Source organism: Thunnus albacares, chromosome 21, assembly GCF_914725855.1.
Source record: "Thunnus albacares chromosome 21, fThuAlb1.1, whole genome shotgun sequence".
Classification (NCBI taxonomy): Eukaryota; Metazoa; Chordata; class Actinopteri; order Scombriformes; family Scombridae; genus Thunnus; species Thunnus albacares.
The window spans coordinates 4242400-4262501 of NC_058126.1; the positions used below are offsets into that span (position 1 = coordinate 4242400).

The window sequence follows — 20102 nt, forward strand, 5'->3', positions numbered from 1 at the left end:
TACTGCAATACTTTAACTACATCAAGCTCATAATACTTATGTACTTTTACTGTAGTAGGATATTTCATGCAGAACTTTTATATGTAATGGAGTATTTTTACATGGTTGTATTGGTACGTAAGTCTGAATACTTTTTCTGCCACTGTTTAACTGACAGGTGATCTCTGGGAAATGCAGTTCAGTAACACAACATAAACAAACACTGAGCTATAAAGATGCTGACTAAATCTACAGGGAATGTAAATATATTGATGTTAATTTACAGTTTATTATTACAAAATTAAAACACACATTTACAATTAATTTGACACTGAGAATTTTGAGGATTTGCACAGGTAGGTCTGTTTGCTTGTTTTGTTCCTTTGGTTTGATGGTTTTTTTTCCTCATAATTGAGCTCAGTCTGTATTTTTATCTCCCTGCAGAGATCTGCTGATGGGAGAAGAACATGTCCAGCAGTTCTGTTGGGAGGGAGAAGACCACGATAGACGCGCTGCTCTGGACGGAGGACAAAGACTGCAGGTATCGGAGCTGTAAAGCCACGGGAGAAAGTCCTGACGCCGCCTCCTTTAAAGCACGGGACGCCTTCACTTCCCCTTCCGCCGCAATCATCTTAAACACAAACAGAAAGAACATTTTAGACATTTTAAACACCAGCAAGTGCAGCAGGAAAGTAGAAAATCCTTAAAAAAATTCTATGTTTGTATGTTTTATTTCCTGTAACACAATATGTTGGTTGGATAAGAATATTTCACTAAGAAAAATGGACAAAGGAATATTCCAAATATTAGAAACGCCTCATAACAAGGTCTAGAAAGAGGTAGTAGATGTTCAGAACGTACTTTACATACTGAGTGATGCTCTGTTCAAACTGTGAGACCAGGTATGAATTTATGAGACGCATAAAACTGGTGAAAATTGTTTCTTTTCTTCCTCATTCTGATATTCATGTTTTCATAAAAGGTCATCTTTGAAATTGTGTGCATTGCCACAAAGAATGCTTTTGTTCCTGTTGTATTTATATATATATATATATACATATATATATATATATATATATATGTATATATATATATATATATATACACACATATATATATATATATACACACACACATATATATATATATATATATATATATATATATATATATATATATATATATATATATATACACACACACACATATATATATAATATATATATTAAAATAGAGAAACTCATTATTTGTTTTTATGAGTGATATCAGACTTCTTTTCTTTCCTCTTCTTTTCACTTCCACGGTCCTCATTCAGACTACTGATATATTCTATATTATTTTGCGTTTGCAAAGATGTTTTGTGAATCACAGTCAGAGACGTGGGCTTACCTGGCCTTTATAGGATCAACACGAGAGGGAAAGTCCTCAGGATTAGTGCAAATACTCCTCATGGACAACGACGTACAGTCTGGACTGAGACTGATGGTTTAAGAAACCTCAAGTCCATTAATGGATCCTGCCACCACATTATTTGTCTTTTGAATGAGGGAGAGACCCACATGAACACTGTGAAAACTTCACAGGAAAAGACTATAACATGGTTTAATGGGGACTTAAAATGCTTTTTGTACCATACTTTTTCATTTATATACGATTATTATGTCAGATATTAAACATGGTCAAAGTTCCAAAAAGGTGAATGTGTGTAAAAACGCTGCCTGAAAGTCAAAAGTCAGGGCTTCAACCTGCCCTGAATGCCTATTTGCAAAGTTACCTTTACTTCCTCCTCGTGATGACGTCAGATTGTTCGCACGTGATCAGAAACGGCCGTTCTGTCAATTTTGTTACTAAGGTTGTTGCTAAGGTTGGTCATGTTGTCCACTCGCATATTTTGGATCGGATTCGGGCTCGAACGTGTACGGATGTATTTGAGAAGTTTATATTTCCAGTAGAGAATGAGAAAAAAAAGTGAAATCCTGCTACTATAGTTTGTTTACGTAGCCTCCAGAGCCAACAGGAGCTGACCAATCAGAACAGAGCGGGCTCATCAGGAGGCGGACCTTTAAAGAGACAGGAGCTAAAACGGCCTGTTTCAGACAGAGGCTGAACTGAGGGGCTGCATAAAGGACCAGTAGAAGATAAATAAGGAGTTTTAAACTGGAAATCATGCAAATATATTCCAGTAGAGCCCCAGAATATAAATATAGAGCTGGAAATATGCAGAATACGTCCTCTGCTAATGAAACAGCCACAATGCCACCCACTGGTTCCTTATGACAGCCTCAAGTTTCTATTATAGTCGTGTTCAGCTGTTCACTGGTGGCTCATAAAACCACACCCATCCCTGCCCACAGCTGCACTCTGTATGCAGAAAACACAAAAACAAACAGAACCTTCCCAATATACTCTAGTGCTAGACATCACATGACCTGGATAACTGAACACCTACTCTCTCACACACACACACACACACACACAGCATGTTTAATGTCTGCTTTAACCTGCAGTGACTCAAACAGATGGCAGGAGCTCAAAGCAGACGAGGCGACAGTGAAAAACACAAATCTATAAAACTGAAGCTGACAGGAAGCATCTGACAGACAGATTGTGTGTGTGTGTGTGTGTGTGTGTGTGTGTGTGTGTGTGTGTAGACGGGTACCTTCGCTCTGGCCCTCCTGCCAGCCTCGGCCTCTGAAGCCATGCAGCGCTGCAAGCCGACAGGGAGAGTCAGGTCTTTAAGCTCCACCCGCTCCACCAGGACCCCCCACAGTCTGGACACAGCCAACAGCACCTCCTGGAGGACAAATCAGACATGACAAGTCGCACCAAGAACACACTACCGAGGATCAAACTGAAGCCTCAGATAGTCAAATAAATTCTGATATAATGAAATAATTATGACAGAAAAACTGAGATCATTGTTGAGATGTTTTGTAGCTTTTATCTCATGTGCAGAGATGTTTTTAGGATTTATGTTTCTCTAAATTTAGATCACGTTATCCTTAGTTCAAAGTTCAAATTCTTATCACAACACTACATGTGGTTAATGCACAGCGGAACAAAACTGTGTTTACTTCGCTCAATGTGCAAAATAAAAACATAAAACATATAAAGACATAAAACATACTTCATACATATTGTTGAATTATGTGAACACATAAACTCTGTTGCTGTTTTATACATGTAAGTGTATCTATTTTCCTTTATGTTATGTTTTCTTACACAGTGATATATTTATGTTTATGTGTTGTACAAACTGAAGATGTCAAATAAATAAATCTTGCATTTGTTTATTTCTTAATTTTTAATAAATTTCTATATTTGTTTATTTGTAAATCACTTTGAAACCTGTATTGATAAGTGCCACATAAATAAAGTTATTATTATTATTACTATAATTCTTTGTGCATGAATATGCTGCACCCTCTTTTTAAACTACATATGTATCATTTATGTTGTGATTTGTTGTAACTTTACCACATATTTTTAGTTTTGTATTTTACTTCATTTTTTACTTCATTTTTTTGTTTTTGCTTCATATAAACCTTTTTATTTTACTTTCTCTAATTTTAGTTTAAAATCATTCTTGATTTGTCCTCTTTAAAAAAAAAGTGAACCAGAGTTTTTTTTTAAACTTTACTTTTTGAAAACACTAATAAAGATTGTTTAAAAAGAAAGTTGTAACTTGGAGAACATTTCATTATTACGCAGCAAACTGATTTATTTTTTATGCAGAGTCTTTGAGGATTCTTGAGATCAGATTTATTTTCATTATTAATCAATAAATCATTTTGTCTATGAAATGTTAAAAAACAGTGGCACAGTTTCTCAGAGGCCACAGTGATGTCTTCAATTTACTTGTTTTGTCAGACAAACAGTCTAAAATGTTTAGATATTCAATTAACTGTCTTCTATGACAAGAAAATCTTCATATTTAAGAAGCTGGAACCACTAAACGTTTGTCATTTTGTTGCTGTTGCTGATTAATTCTCATGACGATCAACTAGTTGATTAATCAACTAATTGCTCGTAATATCTGACCTAAATTTGCATCAACCGATAATTAACAATAACATCGTTACTCTTTAATAATAACTCAAATATTAAATGTTTCTGTGTGATCATTTCACTCACCTCCATTCTCTCTGTGACGTCTCTCCTCTGTGACAGCAGGTCTGTCAGCGTGTGTGCTCCCACCGCGGCCCTCAGGGTGGTCTGTGCCAGTGTTTGTGTGGCCTGGTAACCATTTTTAACACGCGTCACCCAGAGAGACGGGTCCACCACCCGGTAAAACACGACAGCGTCCACCTTTAACGGCACCCCGTCTGCAGTCAGGACCTGAGGAGGAAGAGGAAGGTGATGATGTGAAGAACTACTAGTCTGTAATCATAACAGAGCTGCTGCTGACCTCTTGTGGCAGGATGTTAAAGGAGACGGTCCGCAGGTCTACTGTCTGGATGACGTCCAGCCAGGGGATGATCCAGAACAGACCTGCAGAGAGAAGGTGAGATGATCCCAGCTGGACAAACAGTCATATATAAAACATTTTGACACTTCAGGTCCCCCTGAAGTCAAATATGTGTTTTTCTTCTTGTTCTCTCAGTTGGATGTTGTTCTCTTCTCTCTGCAGAGTGATGTATGTGCAGAGTTTGTTTTTTTCAATGAGGAAGAAGGAGTAGATTTAATTTTAAGGCAACTTAACATTTTTTTGTGGAAAAAACAAGTCAGATATAATTTATTATTCCATGCAGAGGATGTTTGAAACAAACCTGATCTTTAAGATCATACATGAATGAGTTAATCTTGGAGTTATTATTTAAAACACTTGATGTGTTCACAATGTATTTTAACATGTTACAAACAGTAATACAATCTGAATTTAAATAAAGCTGGTTTGACTTCACATGTGATATTGATGTTTTACAAATCCCTACAGTGGGTCATCAAATATACATGTAATCTATATTCTGTAATAGTCGCAGCCGAGTACTTATTTGTACTCCTTTCTGTTAATATGGTACAGACTACCAACTAAAATGTACTATTTCTCACTGTCAATTCATTCTTACAACTTTTCACATATCACTGACAAGTTAATTTATGATTTGAATTTGTAAAATAATTGTTGTTGTATGTTGTAAATGCTGTGACATTGATGTGACTTCATTTGAATGAATAAATGCAAGTAAATGTTTATGCTCACTGGAAATAAAAACTGCATTTCCTGTGATTGAATCAAGTTTTTAAAGCTTTTATTTCTTCTATTTTAACATGATTGGATAGATAGACATCATGTGTCGGCTGTAATTTTACTCTCACTGATATGAAAGACAAATTAACACTGTTCTGTAGAATAGAAGAGTCTCTTTGATGAGAAAGAAATAATCAGTACCGGGTCCTTTGGCTCGTCCTTTAACAACGCGGCCCAGTCTGAAGATGACGGCTCTCTGGTACTCCTGAACGACCTGCAGGACAGAAAACAAACCGCCAGACAAGATACAAAGACGGATTCAGACTGAAGGTTAAATACATTCATTTATTTCAAAAAATTATTCCAGCGCCCACCAGGATATTAGGATTGATATCCTGGTAGGTGCTGGAATACTTTTTTTAATTCACTGTACTACAGGGCACTACTGTGCATGGCGTGTCTTCAGTTTTTTGACATTTATTTATTTTTACTAATCAATGAGTTGACCAACATAAAGTTAAAGTGAATCATTTAAGTCATTTATCAGGTAAAAAAGCCAAACATTACCTAGTTCCAGCTCTTTTATTTTGAGGATTTGCTGTGTTTTCTTGTCTTATGTGATATTAAATTGAATATCTTTGGCTTTTGGACAGTTGGTTGGTTAGTTGTAGACTTTATATATAGCACAGTATATGCTATATGTTTATTTAATTACTATTTATTACGTATACTGAGCATCTTAGACACAAAAAGATGAATAAAGTTCTGTCTTATTTTATTTAAAACAAGATCTCACACACCTTCACATACACCAAAGCCCTTTAAAGTAGTAGTACTTAAACAAACAATTTATCTGTCAGTACTATTTATGAACAACTGGTTAATTGATTAGTCCATAAGATGTTATGCGAAAAGCCAATCAGAAGTTCCCACAGTCCAAAAATACATCTTTAAAATCGCTTGTTTTGTCTGAGCAACAATCCAAAACCCAAAGATATTTTTTTCAATGATATAAAACAGAGCAAAGCTGCAAATCATCTCATTTGAAAAGCTGTAACCCGATAATACTTTACATTTTTGTTTGATAAATGAGTCTGTGTTCAAGTATTCCTCAGATCTACAGTGTATAAGTGTTAAAGTTTGAATAGCATGTGTTGTTCAGGGTAGATGTACAAACAAACAGTGGCAGAGTTATTGTCTTTATTTCCTTGCTGTGTTTGTATCAGGTCACCTTGGCACACATCCAGGCTGAGAGGGGGAAAGTGCAGAGGATGAAGGCCGCGGACAGCAGGGTCAGCACGGCTCCGAAAACCTCCAACACACCGCCCCTCCTTCCTCCATCTATCGGCAACAGAGGCAACAAGGTGGATGAAACAAACACAACTCCAGCTGGAGAGAAGTTGCTGACGAAGTTTTACCATTAAACGACTGAACAAAATTATCGCTAATTAGAAAAACTCCCATTTTACTAACCTTTGCTGAGATTTTTAGCGCTTTCAGCATCAAATTCCTCCTGACAGACAACTCCAATTCTGTTAAGGCCGGGCATTACGCTCCTTGTGACAGCGACATTGATTATTTATCAGGCTTTAACGACTATAGTTAACAAAACTAACGAGTGTTTTCTTATTTTCAAGCCGTTATTGTTATAATCACAGCATGGATTAGTGCAAGGCAGGCGTTCAACTATGTTTGGGTCCGCCCCCTAACTTCCCGTTTCAAGTTGCCTAGCAACACATTCTTCTTCCTCTTCTTTGTCTTCTTCTTCTTCTCTCGGTTTACTGGCGGATCGTAAACAGCTTTAATGTGCATATCGCCACCTACTATAGCAGAAAATGTAACATCATGTCATTTTACTTTTTTTATAGGCGACTGAGCAATGGAGCAAGTGGAGCAAATGCATCCCCATCATTTAATTAGGGGGAGCAAAGTTATGGTTTTGCTACCCCACTTTTTATCTTTTTAAAAATAACCTTATCATCATACAGTCCCCAATCAGGTGATTATATTTAAACAGCCTATATCAATGATCTTTTTTCTATTTTCAGTAACTGACATAAATCTGACGTTCTCGGACCACCCTTTGACTTGGTTCAGTCCAACCCTTCATAACAGAGTGACAGATAGACAGACAGGCAGAGCAGCGCTTTTCCTCATGGCGCCAAAGTGTCTGAGTTAACAAACAGTCAAATATTCAGCAGTGGAAAGTGACACGTTTAGATTTCTGCAGACTACTTTGCTTTAGTTTCAGTTTTAGTCAGTATTTAGATGGAGTTATTTTTAAATATGACGACGCATCACTTCGTGCGTCGCGCTGTGTTTTCATTATTATGATTATTATCTCACTCTTATTATATCAGCTAGTGGTGCTAATAGCTTCATCAAAACTGATCCAAATCTCATCCAAACTGTTTGTACTTTGTTGCAGTTGTCAGACTTTGAAGATGCCCTGTGAGTTTTGAGAATTGCAACCTTCAGGTTTAACATTGTTTAACCAGGTTAAATTATCCACATCAAGCCTGCAACCTACTAACATTTTAAGTTACGTAATGTTTTTTATGAATATAATTTCAAATGTGAAATTCTTCTTCTTCTTATAATAATTTCCTGTCCTGATCCACCCAATTATACACTGTTCTGATGAACTCCTGGTTTACTGAGCATCCTCAACCTAACTAATCTAGACTAGTGCAGGTGGCTGTGTCTTGACTTAATCCAAGAGGTTAGGTGGTGTAGAAATGCAGGGAATTTGTTTTAAATTACAATTACAAGTTCGCTCCACCATTTTAATACATAATCAGGCGCCTATGACTGTACCCACTAACCTTCTGAATGCCTTTAGCAACACAATTATGCCCCACTCTGGAAAATACAATTGGATTAAATAGAATAATATGAAATAATATAAATAGAATAATAGAATGATATAAAATGAAATCAAATTTAAAAAAACTAAAATATGTGTTCACCTAAATATTATGTATGTGTTTTCAAAAGAATTTATCGATCCACACATTTTATACCTTTATTGCTAGTTTGCCTTTCACTATAATTAATATTTATTTCCATCATTAGTGCTCTAAGAGACAGAAATATGCCATGAAAACCTATTTACAAGACAATATTGAGTAGGTTTACCTGTAAAATTGAATATCATTGACAGTTAATAAGTCAGATGTCATTTAATGGATCTTGGATCAACTGAATGAATACTTTCATATTATTAATATCCCTTTAAATCACACACACAACCCCTTACATACTGTTCGGGTCACACTTGACTCCTTTAGAAATTTTAAAGTAATAAAAACACCATAAATTTCACGACTTTTCCTCATGTGACCCAGAATATACAAAAATGGAAATATTTCAAAATTATTTTATTTTTGTGCAGCTAGTATAAATATTAGTACATAGCGGGTGCTCCGGGTCAAATTTGACCTGCATGTATTCAAATGGATTTAATAGTCACCAGAGGGGGTCAAATCAAGGTAAAGGGTGGTTATGTGCAATCTTGAAACTAAAGGTTGGCATGTGTGTGTATTTCTGTCATTGGGACAGTGGTGACAGAGCTCAACGAGACCATGACACTGTCATGAGAGCTGCATCATATTGCTATACTTGCCAGTGGTCCTACCCAGATGGGCATCTGCACCTGCAAACACGCCTGTACAAAATAACAAATCAAACCCCTCATCACCTAGGCAACCAACATAGTGGTTACCCTACATACAGTAGTCCTCCCTGTAGTGGAGGGCAGCTTTCATACGAAATATAAAAAGTACCTGAGCGTCTAGTTCACCAATTTGGTGGAAGGGAAGGAGTGATTTGGTGGATCTGTCATTCAAAGATGAAAAAGGAGACAGTGAGTTGAAGAGAAATTATTAGAAGAAGAGGTCAACATAGGATATAGAAAATGGAAGAAAGGCCCTTCTGACTTTTCTCATGCAAAGGCGGCGCCACCTTCCCCACAAAGCAGCCACAGCAGCCGCAGCAACACAGTAGGCTGAAGCTTACCCTCATCATTTTGCAGCCCCACAGTCACGTTCACAAGCGAACAAAAGAGAAGGAGATGCAACTTCTGCATAACAAAAAGGACTAAAAGTACTGTTACTTTGCAGTTTGGTTGAAATTTGCAAACCAATGCAGAGTTGATTGTGCACAATTATTATTATTATTGTTATTATATTTACATACATACACATACATTTACACACATATATGCATGTATATACACAATAAAGGAATGAAAGACGAAAAATATAAAAACTCAATGAAAGAAAGAATCAAACTCACTAAAATCAGCTGTTAGGAGTTAAAGGCAGTGACAGAGTCAGCTGGACTCTGGAACAGTTACAAGACCCAGACTGGCAGACCTGAGGGGCCTGTTTAGACAGTATGGTGTGAGGAGCTCAGTTATATACTCCAGCGCCAGATCATTCAGCGCCTTGTATGTGATTAAAAGAACTTTAAAATTGATTCTAAAAGATACTGAAAGCCAATGCAGTGAAGCCAAGATTGGTGTGATGTGTGAGAATTGCTTTGTTTTGGTTAATAGTGTAGCTGCTGAATTTTGAACAGTTTGGAGCTGCTCCACAGCTTGATTGGTCAGGTAAGTAAACAAGGCATTACAGTAATTGAGACAGGACGATATAAGAGCATGTATAATTCTCTCTGTGTTACTTAAGGACAGAACTGATCCAATTTTGGAAATATTCCTCCGTTGATAAAAACATGACCGGAATACTCTCTTAACATGTTGCTCCAGGCTCAAGTTACAGTCCGGGACAACAGCCAGACTTTTTGTAGCTGACTTTATGTTAGGAGTGAAGGGGTCAAGGAGTGGATGTATTTGTTTTGAAATGTGTTCAAGGCCAATGATGGGAGTTTCTTTCTCGTCAGAGTTAAATTTGAAGAAGTTTTGCCAAAAAAAGGAAGGCATGTGGTTTACAGGCAGTGTTGACTGGTGGTTTTAATGGTTTATTATGTTCTCCTGTTGTAGATAACATGAGATTGTAATATCTTGTGATTGTGAATGTATTTTCTTTAAGTGAACAGTGTCAAACCTTAAAAAAATCACTCTCTGAAACATTAATGAAGGATTAATCACCCATTTATTAATGACTGATAAGATATATATGGATATAAAATACCATTGTTGTTCAAAATGTGGTAACAGGGACTAAATATAAAGGGATACTTGGGCCGGGTCAAAAATGACCCGCTCCATTCTATGAAGGCTCAGGATATGAACAGAAAGGGTTAAATATGTCAAATATAAACACAATGAACTAATCATAACCAAAATACATTAAAATACATTATTTATCTCTATCACAACATACCTGAGTGGCACTGCAGCTCAACAGCTACTGTACTACAACTGCTTCTGGTATATAGTGGCCCCCTGTGGCAAATTTGTGATATTGGGCTATATAAATAACATCTTACTTGACTAAAATTAACAAGTAGTGCTACCGCTGTGACTACAACTAATACTGTGTAACTACTACCACTACTACCAGGACTAGCCAGGAGTTTAACGATACTGAAGTAATGATTACCCAAAAAATGTTCACCCAAAACCAAAAGTGAGGTCTCAAATTTTTAATCAAAATCAGGAGATAGAACATCTTATGCTCCAAGACATTTTTATTGCCATTGAGTGTTTGTATGCATGCTGTCTGTTATTTTCTATTTTTTTTAATCTATTTTCTATCTGTAGAGCACTGAATTTATTTTGTATGGATTTACGTTCTTCTAATAAACCTTCTTGTACTGCTGGGACGTGTAAACCCATCAGAGGATCAATAAAGTGATATCTTATTGTGTGTTACTAATACTAAAAAGGCTGCAACTAACGATTATTTTCATTACGGATTAATCTACCAGTTATTTTCTCAATGAATCGATTGATTCTTTAGTCCATAAAACATCAAATAGAAGAGAAAAAACCCCATCATAACTTCATAGAGCCCAAAGTGATGATCCTAAATTGCTTGTTTTATCTGACTAAACAGTCTAAAACCAAAACATATTTCATCATATATGATAAAAAAAATGCAGCAAATTGTCATATCTGCAGAAGCTGGAACCAGCAAATGTTTATTTCACTAATTGACTAATTGTTGCAGCTCTAAGGGTTAAGATGAGTTTAGATGAAAGTGCTCCTGTTGCTATTTATGCTATTACTGATATTCACATAGGCTTGTTTTTCTTTCTTTTGCTCATTATTTTTTTCTCTCTCTCTCTTTCACACATACACACACTTCCTGTGAAACTATCAGGCCAGCGCTGAGGGTTTTTTTTTCTGTCACTGTTCTTTCTCACAGTGCACTCTGCTGAACACCTCAGTGTTGTTGAGTGCTGACCTCTCTTTCTGTCTGCCTCTCTCATTTTTGCAGACGTGCCCTGTTTCTTCTGCTCTCACTTCCACCAGACTTCAGGGACAATAACAACACTCAGCAGGTGCATGCTCTCTCAAGGGGATTCAGGACTGCTCCTCTTAGAAATGATCTGAGAAAACAGAAGGTAGTGAGTCGTGTTTGCTGTGGTGGATGTCTGTCCATTGCAGCCTCTCGTCATCATGGCATCAGCTCTGCCGGTGTGCTACCACGGTGCTATGACGAAGAAGGAGTGTGAAGACCTGCTGGGAAAGAAGAATAAGGATGGAGCTTACCTGATCCGAGACAGCGAGACCATCCAGGGAGCCATGTGTCTGTGTGTCTAGTGAGTATTCTGCTCTCTGTACTGCAAAGACCGGGCTAAAGTCCAGATAAAGAGAAGTCCAGCTTTACTGTGCCAGACTTCCCTTATCTGGACCTTTAGTTTCTTTTTGTAATTTTACAGCTCACAATACTCCTAATGTTGTATCTTTATTAATCATACTTAGATAGTGTTAATGTTAGCACCCATATTGGTATAAGTGTTCATGTTACTATTATATACTGTACTATATAGTGTTAGTATTACTAGTATTATTAGATACTCCATAATGTTTTGTTTAAAACAATAATCGAAAGAATATTTCTGAAGAAAACTGAGATGTACTTTTTGTTTAGCAGGAAATCTGCTGTGCATTTCCTTGAAGAACTAAGATGCAAAACATTTTGCATCTTAGTTCTTCATATCACTGAGAGTATTAATATTGAAATACTTTTGTGCATCATCAAAGAACTTTTCCCATGAGCTCATTAAAGTGCGTTTAATGCGTTTAAAATGTAAGTAACCCCCAAACTGAACTATTCTTAAAATATAAGTTATACAAAACTAAAATATGCTGTATATCTACTGATGACACACACATATAATATTAGTAGGTAAAGATGAGTCAGTTTTTATTTTAAGCAAAGCTGACCTATAATTAATTAAACAGACATTTATAAATGTGATGTGGTGAGATTACGTAACAGTACTGTTGGTTGCAGCTCTTCTGTTTTCATTACAGGTGTGCAGTATATATATATGAGAGACAATATACAAAGTTATCTTAATGCACCAACAACTGCAAATGTTTTAAATGTTTTTCATAGAAAAATGCAGAAAGATGCTTTTAAAGGGCAATTCCGATGAGAGAAAAAATGCCTCTGTGCACTGCCTGTTGGCATCTACATCTTATCAGACTCAAACTTAGCTTTATGGCGTTTACTCATGTTGTTCTCTCCTGACTAGATCCCTGCTTGTGTTGTATCAGCTCTCAGATGTACGTCACTTTGGATAAAAGCGTCTGCTAAATGAAATTGTAAACTGTAGCCACTGTAAAGGGGATTCAAACCAGGTGCCAGATGCTCATGTGACCAGCTTATGATAATAATAAATTTTATTTATATAGCACCTTTCAAAACAGCTTTACAAAGCATTTTACAAAGGAAAAAATCAAAAGTTACAACATAGAACAGATAATATATTATAACATATTAGAATAAAATGCCCAAAATACATTAAAATAAGATAAAAACAGTCAAAATAACGAATAAAACACATAAAACATTCTGGAACAAACTAAAACTTTCAGCTAAGATTAATAAAAGGCTTTTTTTCTTAAAGGTAAGTTTTAAGAAATGTCACTTATGTTTTTAATAGTTTCTCACTAGGCTAAGATGTTTAACTATCAACGACTAATTCTGCTAACACCATTAATAGCTCACAGTGCGGAACTGTAAAACCAAGTCCTATAAGCTCAGCCGCTAAAAGTCTTCTCATTAATATAATTTATTGTAACAGGTCTGCAAATGTCACCTCTTGATGAACAGTTTTGTCTAAATGTCTGTATCCTGTTTATGTTTGCAGTAAACAGAAAGTGGTGTATACCTACAGACTACTTCAGGCACACACCGGACAGTATACTCTCCTGGTAAACACACACGCACACACACACACACACACACACACACAGGGTTTCAAAGCCTTTACTATACTTGAAAGTATCAAAAAGTGTCAAGCATTTTATTTAATCCACTTTATTCAATAGCGACAGCAGAGATACAGAGAGGAAAAGCAGGGAGATAGGTGATGGGGGGGAGGTTGGGGATGGAGGGGTTGCAAAGGGTTCAAACTGGAACAGAACTGGGGGCGTTGAGGTTATTTGGTTTGCACCTTAACCACTCAGCTAGTAGATGGCCCAACTCAGGCAATTTTTCTAACCTAAGGGTATATTTTATTTAGGTGTAACATTTCTGTATAAATTTCTTTTTTATTGGCCTACAAATAGTCAAATTTAAGTAAATTGAATTTAATAAGTGGTAGAAAGTACTTAAGTACAATTTTGAGGTACTTGTTCTTTACTTGAGTATTTCCATGTGATGCTACTTTATACTTCCACTCCACTACATGTCAGCGGAAAATATTGCACTTTCTACTCCACTACATTTACTTGACAGCTTTGGTTACTTTTCAGTAATGGATAATATAACAAGCTTTTAAAATACAACACATTGTTAAAGATGAAACCAGTTTTTTGGCTTTTGACGTCTTACAAAAAGCAGTGTGTAGTCGGGGTCACATTTCAGATGTCTATGAGTTGTTAACAGCTCCAAAAACTGAAAACAGATTTGTGTATCAGAACTTTGTTTTTTCTTCTTTCCTCTCCCATTAATCATCTCACGACCCCTCAGGTTTATCTGCTGACCCTTTGGAGGGCCCCGACCCCTAGGTTGGGAACCACTGGACTAAACTAGCTAACTGTGTATAAAGTAGTTGAAACTAGCTCCACCTCCAGCAGCTACAACAGTAACATGCTGCTCTAACACTGATGCTTCACTATTAATAATCTAATGATGTCATATATAATAATAAATAATAATAATAATCCATTCATCCATTTTCCGCCACTTATCCGGGAAAGACATTCTTCTCCCTAGCAACGCCCTCTAGCTCCTCCTGCAGGATCCCAAGGCGTTCCCAGGCCAGGAACTATATGTAATAATAATGCATTTAATTTGAACTGCACTTTTCATTTATAGTGAAACTCAAAGTGCTACAGTATTCCTTCCTGAATAGGTTTTTAGGCCTTTTTTAAAAGAGTCCAAGGTCTGTGCTGCCCTTACATGGTTAGAGGAACCAAAACACTACTTTTACTTTAATACTCTAACTACATTTTGCTGATAATACTTATGTACTTTTACACAAGTGGTATTTTTCATGCAGGACTTTTACTTGTAATGGAGTATTTCTCCATTGCAGTAGTACTTTTACTGAAGGATCTTCTTTGGTTTTGTTTTTACTCCACAACACCTTACACTTCATTACTCACACACCCACACTTACACAACTGATGTTACTGTCTGAAACGCTCCATATTTGCAAATTACTGCTTCAGTTGTTTACTTTGTTATAATAAATATCTTTACTTTATTGCCATCCATTGTGTCCATTCCCATATTTGTCACAGCCTAGGAGCCGGGTTATGACACACCCCTGAATTTAATCATACTGGAATTGGCATGTATGACAACAATTATGTGAACATTTTTACTTGTAGATTGTAAACTCCCCATAGATTGCTAAAAAAAACACTGAGGACATGACATTAGTGTCTGCAATGGCAGCTACAGCCCTGCATACACTAAGACCACTAACGAAACCAAACTAATGGTCTACTACTGACTAGATTGAAATTTGTGTGCAAATGAATCGTCATGAATGAAAGAATACATCTCTGCTCTTCATCTAAATGGAGGATTACTGTAATGCATTTGTCAGATCAAAAAAAAAAAAACGCTCATCTGGTAAAAGCCGCCCCCTCATTGTATACAGATTAGACAGGATATCAGTCTGGCTGCAGCAAAAACAGTCTGAGTGTTTTTAAAGGAACATTTAATTTGAGCCATAGTGGAAACTCAGCCGCTCACCGATCATCCTCGTGTCACAGGAAACTCCTCTGACGTTGGTTTAGAGACAAACACACCGCACAGCACTTAGTGCCACACTCACTGATATTATCTTTTATTGGGGGACACTTTTTTCCATTCCACACAAAGCATGATGTGTCAATCATTTTAACCCTTTATGCACTTGTTTGTTTCTGTTCCTCTTTCCTATATCTCTTTGATGTTGTCAGTTTACATGTCAGTGGTGTCATCCAGTAATTCACCTGTAGTTGGTTGCAACAGCTCTTCATAAATCCAAACTTAGCCTTGTTATAACATACATGTTTACTAAGTAGAGATGTAAGCATCACTAAATTAAAACTGGTTGCACCACACAAAACTGTTAATTTTGGTTATGTCACAGCTTGACATGCTAACAATGACTTTCTGTTGGTTAGCAACCAATTTAAACACAACTTAAGTGTTTATGAGATAAAACAAATTTTTTAAATTTTGATGGTGCAACCTGATTTAGTAAATCACTTGACTGAAACTCATTTACAGCCACTAACCTAAGGTGACACTGTTAAATGAACCAACTGACAAAGCTAATGTTAGCTTGCTGCTATCGGACAGGTTTATATTGAAGAGTAAGAGGTATGATATGGAATATGTTCGAGGTATCTGACCTTACACTAACATTTTTAACAGACAAAACACACTGAACCTCAAATTACAAAACTTTATGCCAAGAACATTAGACTAAATAACTAAATAACATTGGTTAGCTTAGCATAGTCGGATATTTCCCTCTCACTGTAAACTGCATGACTAATTCTTAAACACACATACAGTATTTCTCCAGGTATGCAGACAGAAATAAAACAAAGTCACACCTACACTTACAAAGGATTATCAGATTAAGAGTTAAGTTTATCTTTTGGCCCCTAAAACAATTATTTTTGGAAGTTATGTCACAGCTTGTAATGCTAACAGTGACATCCAGTTAGTTAGCAACCAATTTATATATTACTTAAGCATTTATTAGATAAGACAAATTCCTCAAATTTTGACTCTCAGTCACTAGCTGAAGAGAGACTTTGCACACAAACTTAGCGATGAATTTATGAACCGTTACACAGTCTGGCTGCTCATATTTGTGCCACTACAACATCTTTTTGTGTCTTGTAATCTACTTCAATGCTATTTTTTCTACTCCAACATGTGACATTTTCCATTTCCCACTTATATTCTTGAGGCCTGTTTTTCTACACACATATTATTGTTTCCACTTCCAACTTAATATTGTTTTTTCTCTTCTTTTCCTTCTGTAAATTTCCCTGATACATATTGTTGTTTTTGCCTTTTTCTGGTTGTTATTTTCCCCATTCTCAAATGTAGCTTTTTCCGCTATTATATATCTTTTTCTCATCTCTTACATTTTGTTTTATTTCCCTCCTCTCATAATTATGTTTCATATTGTCATTCTTTACCCTTTCCACATGTGTTCCTGCTCCTTTGATATTGAATTTTTCCCTCTCTGTGCCTTTTAGTCTCTTTACTGACCTGTTGCTGTTTTTTTTATCCTGCAGTCAGCAGGAGGTGTGCAGGAGACATTTTTTAAGAACTTGGATGATCTCATCCGTCATTATAAGAGGAGGAATCAGGGCCTGGCAATGCACCTACGCCACTCTGTCAAAAGGAAGACGGCCATGGTGATCCGACCCCCAAGACCACCTGAAGAAGAACCTGACTATGAGAGTACGTCATATGTTCCTACCTATCTTTCTGTCTTCTTCTCTTCCTCACAGTTTAATCCCCGTTTTCTTCAACACATTTTGTTCGACCTTTTCTCCACTTTTCTCTAGATACTCCTGATTACGTCGAAGTCTTACCTCCCTGAACTCCACAAACTGTGACATTTTAACAGTCAACGTTGAACGTCGAATATACCAAGAGAGTGCTGATGACATGTTGGGAAAAAGACTGAACTATGGGATCTTACAAAATGGACAATAGGTTCTCAGACCGGATCATTTTTGGACTACCAAAGACTTTTATCTCAAAAAATGAACATCTGCTTCCTGTAACTGCAAGGACTCTCTTTTTGTTCAATTTTCTTGTAATGATTGGTCTTTTACTCTCTTGTATTAACTTTTCTGCAATTTTGCTTGTATATACTGTGATTCTGTTTAACTCATGGGCAGTTGCTATCGTATCAAAATGGAAATGATCACAAGACTCCGATAAGATACTAAAATGAGCACAAATAAGGATGTACCCCAGATTCATAAGACAGTAGAATATATTTAAAAACTGTGTGTTCTCAGCTGATCATTTGAACATAATACATCCAGAATTATATGCACGTAGAAACTCTTGACCTATCAAACGAAGGCCTCGGTGCACCAAAATCTACATATTTAGCATAAGATCTGCCATCCAGTCATCCAGTTGAAGGACAGTTTCATCATTTCTCAGCAATGGCTTTATTAAAATGTCATTTGCTATCATTTACAGTCACCCGGAGCACAACGTGACTTTTGTTCTAGCGCTGAGAAACTAACCACTCTGACCACTTGCAGCTTCTAACAGAGCTTTAACAGTTAGGTCAAAACAGGAAACTAACAGAAGAGTGACACTGTACTCATGAGACATTCTCATACTTTGCTTTCCAACAGGTTTTACTGACTTTTTATTAAAGCAGCAGAAGCAATATATGGCGCAAAATGAAAGAATAAGTCTGGTGATATTCTGTATTTTTCTACTCTATCTGCTAAGCTCCAAACTCATTGGTTCCCACTGAAGACGTAAATATTTAAATGCAGCTCACAGATATATTGTTTCATGTTTAAAAAAAAAATTATAGCAAATATTACTAATCAAGTGTAAATAGTGCATTTGTTGTGGATGAAGCCACATTTGGTGCGCTATTTCTGGCAGCAGGATGGTATGTGTGTGTGTAGGGGGGAAGATTGAGTCACTATAAACTACAGTGTGTGTGTTCATGACAATGAAGGAAAATGTATTAATAGTGTAATAGTTTTTGGATAACAACGGAGGTCTACGGCACAGACGAATAAGATATATCACACACAATAACTGTTAGCAAAGCAGATCAATTTATTGTTTCTTCGTCTTTTTATGCTATTTTAGAAAAATCTACAATATCGCCAGCTCTATCCTTTAAGTCATTTGGGAGGTGTGGTTTATTACTGCTACTGGTAGAAAAAAAAAGGTCTGTCTGACTATATTGAGCAGCAAAATACAGATTTATTCTGTTTGAAGGCCTAAATGTTTATTCCAGTGGATAATACAGAATTTAAGCCCCATGAGAAGCTGCAGTAAGAAAAAATCATCATTATTAAACATTAAAACAGTAGAGTTTAGTGCTGTACATTACAATAAATGATGTAGTAGCAGTAAATCAATCTTGTGTTCCTATTAAAAAAAACTATGCATGTTTTATATGAAATTCACAGTAACTTTAACATGAGACTTGACTTCTGCCTAGATGCTCTGTTCTTCCTTTCCTGTAAACTTTTAGTGAGCAAAGCAAAGAGAGATAACATCACATCAACTTGTCACTTCTGGGTGTCTGTCTTGTACTGATAAAACATGCACTTATGACTTTTATTTAGCCCTGTTGAGAAATCGCTCTGCAGTAACTTTTATTTTTGTTACATTTTTACTTGCTATTATTGCAGACATATAGAATGAAGGAAATATTCTGTATCAATTGATTTTTTTCATTTTAAAGGAGGCAAAGACCTCACTTGACTTCTTCCTCACATTGTAAATATTCACACCCTCTGTAAATATTATTTTCTTCACTGGTTTTAATTGTGTTACTTTTATAATCTATTGTGTCTCCTTGTGAGTATTCTGTGCAATTAAAACTCCACAACTGAAACATGGCTTGTATGAGACTTTTTAAAATCTATTTTCGTAAGATGCATGCAGTCCAAATACTAAACCAAAATGCTTTCTGTACCATTGTCTGTACGGACAAAAACCACACATCCTGTCTGCTTTAACACCTCCTCATTTCAAGCTGCTTCATAACTGACAGTTTTTAAACTTAAAATGCTTTTTTTTTAACCCAAGGTAGAATAAAACCTTTTGGACATTTACTTCGTCTTTTGTGAGGTTCAGAGAATATTGCACATTTATTCATTTCTTTATTCAGTTTACATTGTGTGCAACGTCTGGCTGAACGAGTGCAGAGGACAACAACAAAGACACGTGAAAAAGAAGTGGAAAAACTCAAACTTGAGTTTGAAGACTATAAATATAGTCTAACCACAGTTTCCACACACAGATACAATGCATTTACACTACACATATACATAACCAGTAGGGGAGAACGGGATAACATGAGCCACTTTTTACATTTGATGATTTTACTGCAAAATGAAAATGTATTTGCTTCAAATAATAGTTACTATATATACCTCAGGTCGTTGTCTACCCATGGAAATTACAACAAGTTATCTAATTATTATGGTTTTAGAATAATGACCCATCAAAAAAAGTTAGTCCTATGGCACAACTTACCCCATGGTAGGGGTAAATTGAGCATGGGGATGGGGTAAATGTAGTGCTCTATAGGAAAATAGTGGTAC

General features: G+C 36.3%; 2 protein-coding genes across 5 annotated transcripts; one reads left to right on the forward strand and one right to left on the reverse strand.

Moving 5' to 3' along the window:
- Positions 1-246: 246 nt before the first annotated feature.
- zgc:112408 (uncharacterized protein LOC550260 homolog) lies at positions 247-6915 on the reverse strand. The gene is made up of 7 exons (XM_044339745.1): positions 6644-6915; positions 6402-6511; positions 5372-5444; positions 4388-4470; positions 4114-4317; positions 2639-2773; positions 247-610 (listed from the first exon to the last, which is right to left on the reverse strand). Exons 1-7 carry the CDS (start codon positions 6717-6719, stop codon positions 410-412), a joined length of 882 nt encoding a protein of 293 aa, XP_044195680.1. The 5' UTR covers positions 6720-6915; the 3' UTR covers positions 247-409.
- A 251-nt stretch (positions 6916-7166) lies between these two features.
- On the forward strand, positions 7167-18207 carry si:ch73-264p11.1 (uncharacterized protein LOC100000923 homolog). Of its 4 annotated transcripts, none has more exons than XM_044339747.1 (6): positions 7167-7621; positions 9729-9782; positions 11575-11899; positions 13460-13523; positions 17070-17238; positions 17346-18207. In XM_044339747.1, the coding sequence occupies exons 3-6, from the start codon at positions 11757-11759 to the stop codon at positions 17378-17380; spliced, it is 411 nt and encodes a 136-aa protein (XP_044195682.1). In that variant the 5' UTR covers positions 7167-7621; positions 9729-9782; positions 11575-11756; the 3' UTR covers positions 17381-18207. The 4 variants fall into 4 exon arrangements, with proteins under 4 accessions (XP_044195682.1, XP_044195684.1, XP_044195683.1 ...); XM_044339749.1 differs by lacking the exon at positions 9729-9782 and having other exon boundaries at positions 7488-7621; positions 11575-11638; positions 11745-11899; XM_044339748.1 differs by lacking the exon at positions 7167-7621 and having other exon boundaries at positions 8190-9782; positions 11575-11638; positions 11745-11899.
- Positions 18208-20102: the final 1895 nt, after the last annotated feature.

What these genes read in the sequence shown, in the direction of transcription:
- zgc:112408 (XM_044339745.1), bottom strand. Translation starts at nt 6,719, where the DNA reads ATGCCCGGCCTTAACAGAATTGGAGTTGTCTGTCAGGAGGAATTTGAT. An exon ending in CAGCCTGGATGTGTGCCAAG is followed by an intron (nt 5,445 to 6,401) that starts GTGACCTGATAC and finishes TCTGTCCTGCAG; the next exon opens with GTCGTTCAGGAGTACCAGAG. An exon ending in ACGTCACAGAGAGAATGGAG is followed by an intron (nt 2,774 to 4,113) that starts GTGAGTGAAATG and finishes TTTGTCCTCCAG; the next exon opens with GAGGTGCTGTTGGCTGTGTC.
- si:ch73-264p11.1 (XM_044339747.1), top strand. Translation starts at nt 11,757, where the DNA reads ATGGCATCAGCTCTGCCGGTGTGCTACCACGGTGCTATGACGAAGAAG. An exon ending in GCCATGTGTCTGTGTGTCTA is followed by an intron (nt 11,900 to 13,459) that starts GTGAGTATTCTG and finishes TTATGTTTGCAG; the next exon opens with TAAACAGAAAGTGGTGTATA. An exon ending in AGAAGAACCTGACTATGAGA is followed by an intron (nt 17,239 to 17,345) that starts GTACGTCATATG and finishes ACTTTTCTCTAG; the next exon opens with ATACTCCTGATTACGTCGAA.